This window comes from Rhizopus microsporus (assembly GCF_002708625.1).
Source record: "Rhizopus microsporus ATCC 52813 unplaced genomic scaffold scaffold_2, whole genome shotgun sequence".
NCBI classification, from domain to species: domain Eukaryota; kingdom Fungi; phylum Mucoromycota; class Mucoromycetes; order Mucorales; family Rhizopodaceae; genus Rhizopus; species Rhizopus microsporus.
Genome location: NW_019671917.1, coordinates 447480 through 461838, shown reverse-complemented (window position 1 = coordinate 461838; position 14359 = coordinate 447480). Strand labels below are relative to the sequence as shown.

General features: G+C 37.5%; 10 protein-coding genes across 10 annotated transcripts; 7 read left to right on the top strand and 3 right to left on the bottom strand.

Moving 5' to 3' along the window:
• Nucleotides 1–618: 618 nt before the first annotated feature.
• On the top strand, nt 619–2234 carry RHIMIDRAFT_286014 (mitogen activated protein kinase; the record flags this gene model as incomplete). The annotated part of the gene is made up of 10 exons (XM_023613334.1): nt 619–674; nt 726–773; nt 826–955; nt 1006–1049; nt 1109–1208; nt 1262–1309; nt 1359–1587; nt 1640–1719; nt 1776–2031; nt 2086–2234. 10 exons carry the CDS (start codon nt 619–621, stop codon nt 2232–2234), a joined length of 1140 nt encoding a protein of 379 aa, XP_023469755.1.
• A 119-nt stretch (nt 2235–2353) lies between these two features.
• RHIMIDRAFT_246637 (ammonium transporter) lies at nt 2354–3681 on the bottom strand (the record flags this gene model as incomplete). Its single annotated transcript, XM_023610333.1, has 2 exons — nt 2354–3463; nt 3517–3681. The coding sequence occupies 2 exons, from the start codon at nt 3679–3681 to the stop codon at nt 2354–2356; spliced, it is 1275 nt and encodes a 424-aa protein (XP_023469754.1).
• A 342-nt stretch (nt 3682–4023) lies between these two features.
• Nucleotides 4024–4844, top strand: RHIMIDRAFT_310688 (uncharacterized protein). The gene is made up of 4 exons (XM_023614680.1): nt 4024–4161; nt 4210–4325; nt 4375–4471; nt 4530–4844. Exons 1-4 carry the CDS (start codon nt 4111–4113, stop codon nt 4731–4733), a joined length of 468 nt encoding a protein of 155 aa, XP_023469753.1. The 5' UTR covers nt 4024–4110; the 3' UTR covers nt 4734–4844.
• Nucleotides 4845–5023: 179 nt separating this feature from the next.
• RHIMIDRAFT_197395 (PH domain-like protein) lies at nt 5024–5555 on the top strand (the record flags this gene model as incomplete). Its single annotated transcript, XM_023606201.1, has 4 exons — nt 5024–5152; nt 5218–5258; nt 5306–5433; nt 5485–5555. The coding sequence occupies 4 exons, from the start codon at nt 5024–5026 to the stop codon at nt 5553–5555; spliced, it is 369 nt and encodes a 122-aa protein (XP_023469752.1).
• RHIMIDRAFT_56477 (uncharacterized protein) lies at nt 5438–6332 on the top strand. Its single transcript, XM_023615417.1, has 3 exons — nt 5438–5551; nt 5605–6136; nt 6197–6332. Exons 2-3 carry the CDS (start codon nt 5687–5689, stop codon nt 6263–6265), a joined length of 519 nt encoding a protein of 172 aa, XP_023469751.1. The 5' UTR covers nt 5438–5551; nt 5605–5686; the 3' UTR covers nt 6266–6332.
• A 427-nt stretch (nt 6333–6759) lies between these two features.
• RHIMIDRAFT_198097 (insert subdomain of RNA polymerase alpha subunit) lies at nt 6760–8033 on the top strand (the record flags this gene model as incomplete). Its single annotated transcript, XM_023606256.1, has 9 exons — nt 6760–6860; nt 6914–6963; nt 7020–7138; nt 7185–7323; nt 7375–7451; nt 7512–7627; nt 7678–7727; nt 7780–7826; nt 7890–8033. The coding sequence occupies 9 exons, from the start codon at nt 6760–6762 to the stop codon at nt 8031–8033; spliced, it is 843 nt and encodes a 280-aa protein (XP_023469750.1).
• A 40-nt stretch (nt 8034–8073) lies between these two features.
• RHIMIDRAFT_233644 (sterol-4-alpha-carboxylate 3-dehydrogenase, decarboxylating) lies at nt 8074–9226 on the bottom strand (the record flags this gene model as incomplete). The annotated part of the gene is made up of 3 exons (XM_023608001.1): nt 8074–8097; nt 8154–8735; nt 8789–9226. 3 exons carry the CDS (start codon nt 9224–9226, stop codon nt 8074–8076), a joined length of 1044 nt encoding a protein of 347 aa, XP_023469749.1.
• A 445-nt stretch (nt 9227–9671) lies between these two features.
• RHIMIDRAFT_184342 (uncharacterized protein) lies at nt 9672–10066 on the bottom strand (the record flags this gene model as incomplete). The annotated part of the gene is made up of 3 exons (XM_023605834.1): nt 9672–9719; nt 9774–9946; nt 10012–10066. Coding segments are annotated over 3 exons (276 nt in total), but the record flags the coding sequence as incomplete, so codon positions are not given.
• Nucleotides 10067–10389: 323 nt separating this feature from the next.
• RHIMIDRAFT_56339 (sphingomyelin phosphodiesterase) lies at nt 10390–12801 on the top strand. The gene is made up of 10 exons (XM_023615416.1): nt 10390–10667; nt 10720–10770; nt 10821–10890; nt 10943–11070; nt 11117–11207; nt 11272–11771; nt 11824–12017; nt 12073–12189; nt 12241–12334; nt 12403–12801. The coding sequence occupies exons 1-10, from the start codon at nt 10587–10589 to the stop codon at nt 12739–12741; spliced, it is 1665 nt and encodes a 554-aa protein (XP_023469747.1). The 5' UTR covers nt 10390–10586; the 3' UTR covers nt 12742–12801.
• A 61-nt stretch (nt 12802–12862) lies between these two features.
• RHIMIDRAFT_233641 (proliferation-associated protein 2G4-like protein) lies at nt 12863–14356 on the top strand (the record flags this gene model as incomplete). The annotated part of the gene is made up of 6 exons (XM_023608000.1): nt 12863–12980; nt 13037–13125; nt 13182–13315; nt 13369–13531; nt 13588–14265; nt 14327–14356. The coding sequence occupies 6 exons, from the start codon at nt 12863–12865 to the stop codon at nt 14354–14356; spliced, it is 1212 nt and encodes a 403-aa protein (XP_023469746.1).
• Between the last annotated feature and the right edge of the window lie 3 nt (nt 14357–14359).

Genomic DNA, 14359 nt, shown 5'->3' with positions numbered 1-14359 from the left:
TAAGGAGGATCATACTTTGCTTTTGCAGCTTTTCGTTAAGTTTATTTTTTAAGGTCGTGCGTGCTAAGGGTAATAACATTGATAAGAAAAGGGGAAAAAGGCAGATTAGATAAATGTGGTCAACTTTTCTTTGAAATAGTACAAAGCCACGGCAAGAGGAAGCGAGACAAAAGGAAAAAAGAATACATGCGTTTCCTGAATAGCCCTTATTTCATATAATACAAATGAACAAGCAGCGACTGGAAGAAAGAAAAAGCAAAACTTCAACTTGATGACACTCCTTATAGCGCTACTCGCACCATGCCTTTTGTGTAAACTATTTTATTTATTCTACTATGCGTTCTTTTCTCACCCATCTAAAGATTTATTGTCCTTCTTCTAAACTTCCATTTACGTTACGTCCAAAAAAGGTAAGTATGTTGTCTACAATTTATTCCAAATACGTCCAGAAGAAAAATTAACATCGTCTAATTTTAGCGTAAAACCATGTAGCGAAATATGTCACGTGTATTTCTGAACACAAATTACGTCAAGTTCCATAGGACATGGTTCCAGATTTTTGTATTTTTTCTGTTTCTCTTTTTATTTGTCTGTCTTTCTTTTTTCTTTATATTAAAGATGGCTGAATTCGTAAAGTTGTCAATCTTTGGAACTGTCTTTGAAGTGACAACGAGGTAGTAATGATTATTACGGGGAAAAAAGAATAGAAAGACTAAGCTGAATAGATATGTTGATTTACAACCAGTTGGCATGGGTGCTTTTGGTCTTGTTTGGTATAAATGATCTCCTATTAATAATAAGAGATGCTCATGTATTTCAATATAGCTCTGCCAAAGATCAATTGACTGGAATGAACGTGGCAATTAAGAAGATTATGAAACCTTTTTCTGCACCTGTCTTGGCAAAGAGAACGTACCGTGAGTTGAAGTTGTTGAAGGCTCTTCGTCATGAAAATGTAATTGATTATTGAGTATTGATATGATATTAACTACTATATATTCATAGATCATTAGTTTAAGTGATATCTTTATTTCACCTTTGGAAGACATGTAAGAATAGGAGATAGTATTCATGATAACAGTAGAAATATTAAAATATAAGATTATAGTTATTTCGTTACAGAACTATTAGGAACAGACCTACATCGTTTATTACAATCACGCCCCTTAGAAAAGCAGTTTATTCAATACTTTCTTTATCAAATTCTGGTTTGTGTGAACTAAGGGTTGTTATTATCATATAAAACTGATGATATAAATAGAGAGGTTTGAAATATGTTCACTCTGCTGGAGTAATTCATAGAGACTTGGTAAATAGAATAGAATAGTTCAAAAACACGTATTCATATGCTGTGATAGAAACCAAGCAATATTTTGATCAACGAAAACTGTGATCTCAAGATTTGTGATTTCGGTTTGGCGCGTATTCAAGACCCACAGATGACAGGTTATGTCTCTACCAGATATTATCGTGCACCAGAAATCATGTTGACTTGGCAAAAGTACGATGTTGCTGTCGACATTTGGAGTGCTGGCTGTATCTTTGCTGAAATGCTGGAAGGAAAGCCATTGTTCCCCGGAAAAGATCGTAAGTATTTGAAAGAGTAAGAAAGAGAGTGTGTATTTATCATCTATATTAGACGTTCACCAGTTCACAATCATTACCGAGCTTTTGGGTACACCACCTGATGATGTGATTGCAACTATTTGCAGTGAAAATGTAAATTGTTTGCCTGTTTTTAGCATTAGCGTGTATACTGATCATGCATTCATTAGACACTTCGATTCGTAAAGAATTTACCAAAGCGTGATCCAGTTCCTTTCTCGCAGAGATTTGTTGGTCAAGATCCTCAAGCTATTGACTTGCTGGAAAAGATGCTCACTTTTGATCCTGCCAAGCGTATTACAGCAGAAGAGGCATTATCTCATCCTTACCTCGCTCCTTATCATGACCCTACAGATGAACCTGTGTCCCCCGAAAAGTTTGATTGGTCATTCAACGAAGCTGATTTACCTATTGATACATGGAAAGGTAAGTATCTGTATGACATGCGGTTTATATGTTAATAATCCTTATTTAATATAGTTATGATGTACTCTGAAATCTTGGACTTCCATAATGTGGATAACATAGATGGAACCCAATTCTTGGGAACGCCTTTGACAGGTCCAACTATGGAAAACCCTGATGGTAACATTGATACCTCTACATTTCAACAACCTTCTCAGCAATAATATACACTTAAAAATAATTAGCGAAAGAAAGAGAGAGAAATAGTAATAGCCCTATTCATATGCTTGTGTACATTATATACAATAAATACTTTTTAAATTGTAATCAATTTATTATTATCTTATTCTTCACAATTCACCTTTTGCTGACTGCCTGCTTCAGATTTATTATATGCAACCTCACCAATCTCTGCCATGTCCAGTCCTTGGATTTCTGCTTCACTGTCAACACGAAGTGATAGGCCAGGAACGAGATTCATCAGAAACAAGACAGCATATGTAATTGCAAAGCTCCAACTGGACACTGCAACTACATCAATAAGCTGGAACGGAACCTGTATCCAATTTTGATTAATCCACCCACCAGTAATAATCGTGCTACCATCAAGAGCAGCCACATAAGATTCAGCAAAGACACCAGTCAGAATGCTACCAACCACGCCACCTACACCATGCACCGCAAATACATCTAAAGCATCATCATATTTGAGCCAATTTTTCAAACGAACTGCTGCATAACAACTAACAGCACCAAGACAACCGATAAGAAGTGCTGAACCAGGACTGACGAAGCCAGCGCCAGGAGTGATAGCCACCAAGCCAGCTACAGCTCCTGAGCAAAAGCCGAGAGCAGAAAATTTGTGATGAACACGATAGTCCAAACACATCCAAGTGATCGCACCCATGGAAGCTGCAAGATTGGTAACCAGGCATGCCATGATGGCTCGTAAGTTACCAGCAAGAGCTGAGCCGCCGTTGAAACCAAACCAACCGAACCAGATAAAGGCTGTACCCAAGATGACGTTGGACATATTATGGGGCTTGAATTCGTCCGTTTGGCGACGTCCCAAGATCAATGCATAAGCTAGGCTTGAAAATCCAGACGTGATATGAATTGGGCTACCTCCAGCAAAGTCCAAAACACCTAATTTCGCGATCCATCCCTGTGGATTCCAAGTCCAGCAGGCGACAGTGTCGTATACAATGGTGGTCCAGATAAAGATGAAAAAGACCATAGGCAGCAGTCGTCCACGTTCAGCACCAGAGCCAAAGACGAGAGCTGGCGTCAGTGCTGCAAACATTCCCTGATAAACACAGAATAAAAGTTCTGGGATCTTGTCGCTTCCAATCGAAGGACTATCAAGAACGTTGCGTAGAAATGCATGATCAAGGTTTCCAATAAATGGACTGGCGTTATCACTGAATGTTAAGCTGTACCCCCAAATGAACCACTGGTATTTTCAATACATCATATTGCCACGTACACACACTGCCTAAAATTTACCTGAACTGTGACCACAACAAGAGATATCAAACAACACATGATAAGCGAGAGTGCATTCTTTTCTCTGGCCATTCCAGAGTAAAAGTAGCCGATGCCTGGTATCATCAACCAGACAAGGGCGATAGATACTAGTATAAACGCGATATCACCTGGCTCGTAAGCCATATATAAAGACAGTAGGTTGAATAAAAAGAAAATAAAAGGAAAGAAATAGGAGGAATTTCATAAAGATTATGGTCCTTTTCTTATCTCCTGCAGAAGATATGCGCAGTGAAGTTTATGTGCTTGTATTATCTCTCTCTCTCATTTTTCTATTAAATCATATTATTGTCTTATCTAAACTTCAACACACATCGACGTCAACCTCATTCTTGGTCTCACTTCAATAAATGAATAAAGAAAAGAGAGATAGGCAGAAAGGATTGGCAAAAAAAAAAAAAAGAGGAAAGAACTATTTCAAATGGATCTGAAATAGCTTTATATAGTTCAATTTTATTTTCGGTGCAGAGTGACTCGCCTCAGACACGAACATAAAGAATAAGAACCCTTTTAAAAATTTTTATCTGCAGCATACATCATCGTTAATAAATCATCATGGAAAAAAAAGAATCCAAGAAACCATCGAGTAGACTGTTAGGAATGAAGGTAGAAAGGTCACATAAGAAGAACAACGTTGAACTGATGATGTCCTAGTTTATGCAAAGATCTCTTGAAAAGGAAGTACAAGAGCAGCTAGAAAGAGAACGCAAAAGAGTGATTTCAGAAGCTGAATGGGTGTTAGACACAAAGGATATCGAAATACAGAAACCGTAAAGTAATAGCAACTCTAGTATGCATATGTTTTTCACACATTGATAGTAAAATCCAAATAGAGTATCAGCCTAGTTATCTTGCCTTTACAGCAGACGCAGCCGTAGGAAGGAAGTCATTTAAAAGTTTCAATAAGCAAATCGAGGTAGACCGCTAATAAATAACAATAACAATGACAAAGCTCACTCTTTTTATTAATGTAGAAAAATGATGAAGAGAGAAAAATAGCAGAAAGAGAGAGTCGTGAACGCGAACAAGAAGAGGCACAGGAAGAGTCTGAAAAGGCATTTATAAGTGATATGGCATCTATTCGATCAGTAAAGAAGAAATCCAAAAAGAGAAAAGCAAAGGACACAGATGATCAACCAAGGAAGCAATCCAAGATGGGATTCATCAAACCAGAATAATAAAGAGAGTTTTAAAAAGAAGAATTTTGTTTATTCATGCTATCATATACATAGAAGCTACAATAAAGAATACTATGCTGTTACCATAGGGATGGTAACAAGGTTACGTGAAAACATCTGCATAATATTTTTTTTTTTTTGTCTTTTCTCTCCTTTTTTTTGCCACACAGCTTCAAATGCGTCAGAGGCATAAGAGAGTCACGTGTAATGTATTTTGAAAGGGAAACCTTTTGCAGAAATAATAATAAAAAAGGATTACTTTTTTTATCTTTTTGTAATTAAAACGAACGATGGACCTTGTTGCACGCAAGAAGCTAAACTTGGAAGTTTTAAAACGACACGACCCAAACATCACTGACATTCTGGACCAATCAGCACATGCAGTAGTTTATAAATTTGACATTGAGAAAAAAAGTTGGGTACGGGCATAATACACACACACATAATGGCAACTTGTGTTATTGAGTTTCTAATCATGTAAAAGGAAAAACTGGGTTATGAAGGTGTCATGTTTCTAACAAAAGGGTAAGTTGATTATATGGGAAGCAACCCTGTTATTGACAACTGTTTAGGAAATGTCATCCTTATTTCAGTTTATACATCTTGAACAGATTATCTATCGAAAATTATTGCTTAAACTTGACAGACTTTGAAGACATAAACTTGACAGACGAGTTTATTATCTATCAGACAACAGAAGGTTAGTTCTACCATTGGTATTGTTGCTATTGTTTATACCATAGTTCTTTAGGAGAAGCGTGTGCCATATGGTTATTCGAGAAAAAAGATAGAGAACGTATTTTGGCAAAAGTTCAAAAGTAATGTAATGATGAATAGCCATGGCTTGTGAAAATCTCATGGTTTTATATAGGCTACACGAGGGTATCAAGAACTTACCTGCAACGCCAAAGAAGCAACAGCAACAACCAGAACCAAAAGTAGATATACTCGAAATGCTAAAGAGAGGCTCAACCAAAAGCACACCTATTCCTGAAAAGCAACAACAACAACAGTCTATACAGCAGAATTCTCCAAAGCAAACGACCGACTTACTAGGTCTCTTGAAGAAGACAAGCATACAGACACATCCAGAAAACGAACTGAGACGGGTACCGGAACCATCCGAACAACAACAACAGAAACCCCCTGTTAACCTCATTGTACCAACCATGACACCGCAACCTCCAACAGCGCCTCCAGTTCCAAACGCTAGAAATTTATCTTTATTACAGGTGCTTCAGAATGGTATTACACCACCTGTGCCTCCTCCTATACCTCCACAGCAACCGTTGTTACCACAGCACCAGCTAATGAGTTTAATGCAGCCTGAAATTGGCAGAAGGTTCAATGGGCGGCCGTTATCAAAACCCGAATTCATTCAACAAGTGCTTCATATGATACAGGTAAAAACGCGTGAGATAGGTTCTATTCATATTGTGTTATTGACATGTCTTTTTATTTAGCGAGATCCCTTATTCCTTGATTCGCTTTATGAATCTTATAAGACTCAGATGGTTCCTCCTCCTTTCTAATAAAAAGATAAACTTTACCACGCGTATTTTCTTCTCATCCTTTACGGTATCATCAATAACTTCAGTCAAACCGAGATCATATATCGTTGATCTACAACAATGAGCATTGATGTTGCAGTGAGAACGGTAAATATTAAAAGTGACTGTCCCAAAGTCGTTTGTCTATGGTACTGTGTATTAGAGATTCTTTCTGTTTGAGTTTATGTTTAGAATGATATGTAAGTCTTTTTTTTTGTTTTGTTTTTTGGGTGAGTCAAAGCGTCTAAATGAAACGTCTATCCAAGAGGAGGGTTGCCCCGCATCTTTAGATTTCATTTCGTCAACCATACAATACTCACTATATCTGTTTGTGCATAACTTCCTTCCTCTTCTTTGTGTGCATTCGGCGGCATTTAAACAGTTTTTTTTTCTTTACCAAAAAAAAGAACACTGACACTTTTTTTTTTTTTTTTTTTCCTTTTCTTTTCTTCTCTATTTCTTTAATTGCACACATAATGGATATTGGAAGCTCTTATGGCCTCAGTGGGCCAAGTATTACCATAAGAGAGCTTACCAAGGATCGTATTAACTTTATTTTAAGCGACACCGATTTGAGGTAAACCGCAGAACGAATAATTCTTGAAAGCTTACTAATAATCTTTTGGGCAGTGTTGCAAATGCACTTCGTCGAGTTATGATTGCAGAAGTACCCACAGTTGGTAATTGAAAAAGATCTCACTCCTCTTAAGTATATCAACTGATTCATGTAAAATAGCTATTGACATGGTAGAAATTGAAACGAATACAACTGTACTGGCTGATGAATTCATCGCTCATCGACTTGGAATGGTTCCTATTGATAGTAGAGATGTGGATAAATTACGATATACTAGAGTAAGTTTCTTTTTAATCTAAATATTGTCTTGCTAACTCGTGTTAGGATTGTACTTGTTCTCAATACTGCCCAGAGTGTTCTGTAGAATTAACATTGCATGTCAAATGCACTGATGATAGAACCAAGGACGTAACAACACGAGATCTTATATCAACAAACCCTTCATTCACACCAGTACTCCAAGGTAAGTAACCAATAGAGGCAAAAGAGAGAAGACAAAACTGATGTAGATTAGACAAGGACGATTCTGGTGTACTCTTAGTCAAGCTACGTAAAGGTCACGAATTGAAGTTGAAGTGTATTGCAAAAAAAGTAAAGTTTATATACAACAAAACAGAGACATATAGACTGATAATGAAGGGGGAAATATAGGGTGTGGCGAAGGAACATGCCAAGTGGAGTCCAGTGAGTGGTGTTGCCTTTGAATATGATCCTTATAATAAATTGAGACATACAACATATTGGTTTGAAGAAACAGAAGAAGAATGGTAAGTTATTTGGATGCTTGAAAGAGAAAGATAATTCAATGTGTGTATAGGCCATTAAGTAAAAATGCACAATATGAAGCACCTCCTGATAAAGATGCGCGTAAGTCTTGATGATATTATATGTAGCATTCGATAATAACTATATGAATCAGCTTTCGATTACAATGCAAAACCTGATAAATTTTACTTTGAAGCAGAGGTACGTTTGTGTACACATACTGGTTTGTATGATAGAACTCATTTGTATTCGCGTAACTATTAGACCGTCGGTTCCTTAGCACCAGAAGAAGTGGTAACGATGGCAATGAAAACACTAGTCGATAAATTGGCTTATGTACAAATGCAAATACAAGAAGAAGTAGAAATGAAGGAACAAGAAAATCCAAATGCTTGGAATAATTATTAAAAAGTTTTATGTATAATTGTATAAAAAGTGCCTCTTTTTTTTATGTTTGATGCTCCTTAAACCACTAAGAAAGAAAGATAGATGAAAATACTATTGATATATACTTTTGTTACAACTTACAGCTACACTCAATTTGATGCCTTCATCTAAACCAATCTGGGGTTCATAACCGAGAATAGTTCTTGCTTTATTGATGTTAAAGTATCGAGAAGACATGGCTTGCTTAATTCTGGCACGAGATAGGCCTTCTTTAACTTGGCTTTTATCCCAGAACATAAGTTTGATGTTGTATATCGCCTCACTGATCACTGCAATGACGGAACTAGCACCCTTGGATAAGATGATCTTTTTGTTATTGGGTATATAACATCCATAGACAGCCCAGACACGAGAAGCAAAGTCCCAGAAGGGTATAGGTGTACCATTTGTCAAATTGAATGCTTGGCCTGCTGCTCCTGAGTTGGGAATAGCGAGTTTTTCGGCAGCCAAGACGTGAGCATAGGCAACATTACCAACGTAGGTAAAATCCATCAAAGATTCGTTACTGCCAATCTGGAAACGATGCTGTCCACGCTGACAGACCTCGATCATACCTGGAATCATCTGTCGATCGCCAGGTCCAAAGATAGCAGACGGACGGATGGTGCAAGTCAGCAACCCTTTTTCACCATTGGCCTTCAGGACGACCTTTTCACACTCCATCTAATGCGATTCTGGTCAACGACTATATGCTCTTTTGTACATATGCGACTTACTTTAGACTCTGTATAGACATCGATAGGCGTAGCTGGATAAGGTGTATTTTCGTCCACGTTCATCATGGGTTCACCAGTAGAGATCACACTTCCTGAGCTTGTGACAACAAGTACCTTGATTCCTCTTTCTTGACATGCGTTGATGACATTGCGTGTTCCGTCAACGTTGATGGAAAAATAAAGATCACGAGGAGGATTGCTAGAAGCTACATGCTGAGGAGAGGCAGTATGGATGACAGCTGTGATCCCTTCAAGGGCGTTGTAAACATCTTCAAACTTGCGAAGGTCGCCCACAAAGTACTTTACGTCTGGCTTTGGGTCTCTAGGCTCAGAAATGTCAAAAACAGAAATGGTTGAACCATCATTACGAAGACGAATCTGTTCCTGAACATGCTGGCCAAGGAAGCCGTTGCCACCAATAACTAAATATGAAGGCATACAAAAAGATGTAAAAAAGACAAAAAAAACAGGGGCGCTCTTTTATTTTGTATTATCGTTGTACTTGATGTTCTGCAGGAAGCCCCGCTTTATGACAGAAATATATGGAATGTCCTTTATCTTGACATATTGTAACTACTCAACTCAAAATGCTCCTCTTTTTCCCCTTTGATTCAAAATTAATATGTCATTGATACAACAATACACACATATATATATTTTTTTCTCTTTGTTTTTCTATAACAAAATCTGTATTTTATTATCAAATAGTTTTCCTTTTCCCTCTCCTCTTTTTCTTTCTTTCTTTCTTTCTCTACGCGTGATCATCATCATCACTGTCATCTTCATCGTCGTCATGTTTCGTCATTTTTGCATTATTTCCTTCTAGTTGATCTTCAGCTGCACGTTTTGATGAAGTATCAAATATCCTTAATTTATAAGTGCCGTCTAGTTTTGCAACTGCATCTGATTTTGTCTTTGCATACTCGATTTCCTAAACAAATGTATTTAGCATGGTATAACGTGCATATGTATAACATAGACTTACAAGAGGATATCCCAAAAAGTTGAATCCTGTTAAACCTCGCTTGGCAGTAGTAGCAGAAGCAATATTACTATATACAACAAACGCCTGTTCACGCATTTTCTCGGATTTCTTTGTGACAATTTCCAAGATTGAGCCATAAGTTGAAAATAATCCATATAAACAAGCTCTAATTTCTATAATTGAAATCTATAAGTCTCTCTTTTTGTTGTACTGTATTATGCATACAGCATATATTCACCTTCAACATTGGCGCGTCCTTTGATATTTCTTATATATAAAGTTTGGCTGGGATCTATGGAGCTCATTGTATAAAGAATAATATTAAAGAAGAAAGAAAAAAAAAGTGTAAAATAATCCAGTAAAAAAATTATGGTTCCGTCAAAGTCACAACTCACAGGTTGGCAACAAGACGAAAAGGAAAAGAAGGGGGTGGGTTGTTATGGTTACGAGTGATACTATTTACCTATCAACATGAGTGTAAGATATGAATCAAGTTTTTCTTTTTTTGTGTATTTCTTGCTCAAATGACAATTTCCGATTTTAGATGCAATGATGCAAATTACGTATAAAAAGGCATAAATTATTATTCCTTTATTTTTTTTTATTTTTTTAATCATGAAAAAGTGGATACTTATCTTTTTATTTTACTTTACAAATATCATTGCACAACAGGAACAACAAAGGGTGATCAACTCTTTTGATATTTCAATACAACAAGAAAAAGCAAATGAACTTACTGAGACAATAATTGAAACGGATTCTATTGCAACTTCATGCAGTAGTTGTATATCACTTTTACAAATATTAAAAAAGATGTCTTTATTCTCGGAAGCATTTTTAATCTCAACTTTAACAAAAATGTGTAAACGAACAAATAAAGTAGATGATGATGTCGTAAGTAGAATCATAAAGTGATCACAGGCACACTTGAATTAAAGCATAATAGTGTGAAGGGGTCATCAGAGAACAAGCACCCATTATCCGAAAAGTAATTCCGGTAGGTTGATAAGATTAAAAAAATGATGTTTTATTAATATTTTATTATAGACTATGGATATATCCGGAAGAGATGGACATCTTGCATGTGCTGCTATCCTCAACTCTTGTCCTTATCCAGGTATATCAAGTACTTTATAGCGTATATATCTGTATTTATGCCCTTCATCCAGAGGTTGAACAATGGAATATCACATTTCCAAAACCTAAACCTGAGCTTAAGCAGGAACCAATAAAATCAAATGGTCAGACATTTACTGTCCTGCAGCTCAGCGATTGGCATATCGACCTTGATTACCAAGTAAGCTATAAAATAACATTATAAATTGCATACTCATCCCTTATAGACTGGAGCAGAAGCCAAGTGCACTAAGCCTATTTGCTGTAGGCCTGCATACACTGATTATACCAATATCACAAAACGAGCCTCCATGTGGGGTAAGAACTGGAACTTATCTATTGAATCTCATAGGCTAAACTTTCCGTTATTTTTTTTTCCTAGGCGAATACGGCTGCGACACCCCACTGAGCTTGATTGAATCCATGTTGCGTTTCATTCCTACAGCAGAGCCTGATATCAAGTTTGGCATTCTAACGGGTGATATCCCTCCTCACGAGGTTTGGTCTACCTTGCCATTCATCAAGACTAAGCTCATCCAAGATGAAACGTACCGTATACTTCATGACTACTTTGACTCCCCATTATTAGTCAACTCTATGCTCTACCCTGCCGTGGGTAACCATGAATCAGCGCCCACTAATAACTTCCCCTTGAGACACTCAACCATACCTTTTGAAAAGAAGTTTCTCGACTTGAAGTGGCTCTATAGAGCATTATCAAAGAACTGGCAAGGCTGGTTATCCCCCTTGTCTCATCCTTCTGTTGAGGAAAACACTGGAAGCTACTCAGCACGACCCATCCGTGGCTTAAAGCTAATTAGCTTAAACACAAACTTTTGCTACACTCTCAACTGGTGGCTCTATCAACAACCAGTGGACAAGGTAAGTCTATTGAAAATAGCAACCAGACTCTAGATGTTTATAATCTCAAAAGGACCCCAATGGCATCTTTGCTTGGCTAATCAATGAGCTTCAGGATGCAGAGGACAATGGTGAACGTGTATGGATCATTGGTCATATTGCGCCTGGCGACAACACATGTTTCCATGACTACTCAAATTACTACTCTCAAATCATTGAGAGATACTCTCATATCATTTCTGCTCAGTTCTTTGGTCACACTCATAAGTATGACGACAAGATTGTACTTCTTCTTTTGCTTGTTACTAATTGAATCATATAGAGATGAGCTGTCAATATTCTATAAAAATGGAAAGGAGAAAACTGCAGAGAATGCTATCTCTGTTGGATACATTGGTCCTTCCATTACACCTTTCTTAAACCTTAACCCAGGTTTCAGGTAAAAACTTTAACTTTCTTGGTATAGAAATATATATTAATTAGTCATCAGAGTATACAAGGTGGATACAAAGACTTTTGAAATTATTGATTCTATTACGTATTCAGCTGATCTATACAAAGCTACTGATTTGAATAATCAACCTGTAAGACAGCTCATAAGCTTTGTTCTTTTTTTTTTTTTTTTTCTTATCACTTATTAAATTGCATGTAGAATTGGCATGTGGAATACTCTGCAAGAGAGGCCTACAGCTCAAGCCGTGCTCGACTCGCATCCTCTATTTCTCCATTGACGCCAGCTTGGTGGCATAATGTCACAGTAGATATGGAAGACGATGATACAGACACGTTTGAAAAATATCGTCGTTTTACCACCAAATCATCTCCTATAGCACGAGAATGTGACGATGAGTGCAAGAGAAAGACTATTTGTAACATTCGTGCTGGTAACTCTGAACATCGATGTGATTATGATTCTGATGTGTTTGAACCTGAACAAAAGAGACAAAAGACTGAAATGCATCTCTGTGGTCTGAATATATTTTCTCAATAAAGCCTATTCTATTCACTCCTGAATATCTATCAAAAGTATAAACTCAGCAAGTGGCTTTTTCAGATACCAAAACCTCAAAATTTTATTTTTTTTGTTATTACTCTTACTATTAGAACACACGATGGCAACCAACATGGAAATAGCTGTCAGCTACCCTGCTTCTAAATTTGAAGCAGATAATACTATTACTAATCCTAAAGTCTTGGAGAAATATCAACTTGCTGCTGATGTTGTCAATGGTAACTATAACAGAAACCCAATCTACACGATCATAAACATCCTCTTTCTTTAATAGTTGCCCTTCCACTCGTTCTTGAAAGAGCCCAAGTAGGTGTCTCAGTCTGCGATCTGTGTCAATATGGTGATGACTTGATCAACAAATATGTAAGTTTTTTCAATATTGAAAAGATAAAGGGGGAGGAAAACTCATTTTGAAATAGACAGAAAACATGTTCAAGTCTGCAGAAAGAGGTGTTGCTGTCCCCACCTGTGTTTCCTTGAATAACTATATTCAATATTTTTCTCCACTTGCTGAAAACGATGTCTATTTGAAGGCTGGAGATGTTGTTAAAGTGTAAGATCATTTTGAGATTCTCTTGATTTGTTTTACTAATGTCAAAAACATAGTGAATTAGGTGTACACATTGACGGATACATCGCTACTGCTGCCCACACAATCGTTGTGACCGAGAATAAGCAACAGCCTGTCACTGGCAAAACAGCCGATGTGATCTGTGCTACCTACTTTGCATATGAAGCAGCCTGTCGCATGCTTCGTCCTGGTGTCAAGGTAAACAGTGATATATGCATGGACTAAGAAAAGAAAGGACTAATGATGTATACTAGGCATCTGAAATCACGCGCGTGATTACCGAAATTGCAGCTTATTTCCGATGCCAGCCTGTCGAAGGAACCTTTTCTTCGCCCATGAAGCGATTTGTTTTGCGTGCAGGAAAGGACATTGAAAACCGCTTCTTGGACGATTTGATTGTATCAGAATTGGAAAAATATGACTTTGAGATTGAAGCCAACCAGGTGTATCAGATGAACATTGTCTTGACTACAGGTGACGGACAAGTGAAGAATACAGACTTCAAGCCTTTTGTGTATCAAAGAGATGTCAACAAGACATATCAGCTCAAGATGAAGTCAGCACGCCTTGCCTATGCCGAAGTCAACGCCAACCACACCGTATTCCCGTTCGCGACACGCGCATTGTCCAGCAATGCTAGTCGTCTCGGTCTTCAGTCCTTGCTACAGCATGAATTAGTTACTGCTCACCCCGTGATGAGATCTAAGCTGAATTCAGATGTTGTTGCTCAGTTCAAGGGTACTGTCTTGGTCAATGCAGATGGACCTACCCGTACGACACGTTCTTGGTCTTTGCCTTATGTCCATTCTCAATACTGCATACCCCAGCCTACGACTGCTGCTGCCGTCTTGAGCACACCTCCCATTAGGGAAATCAGACAGCCTAAACCACTGCCTGCTGTTGATGTAGAATTTGGTGCACGCCGGATTGAGGTAAACAGACTGATATACACATGTATAAAACTAATACTGATATACTTTTTATTCTAAATAGAAGGAGGATGTTGAAATGGATATGGAGTAAAAA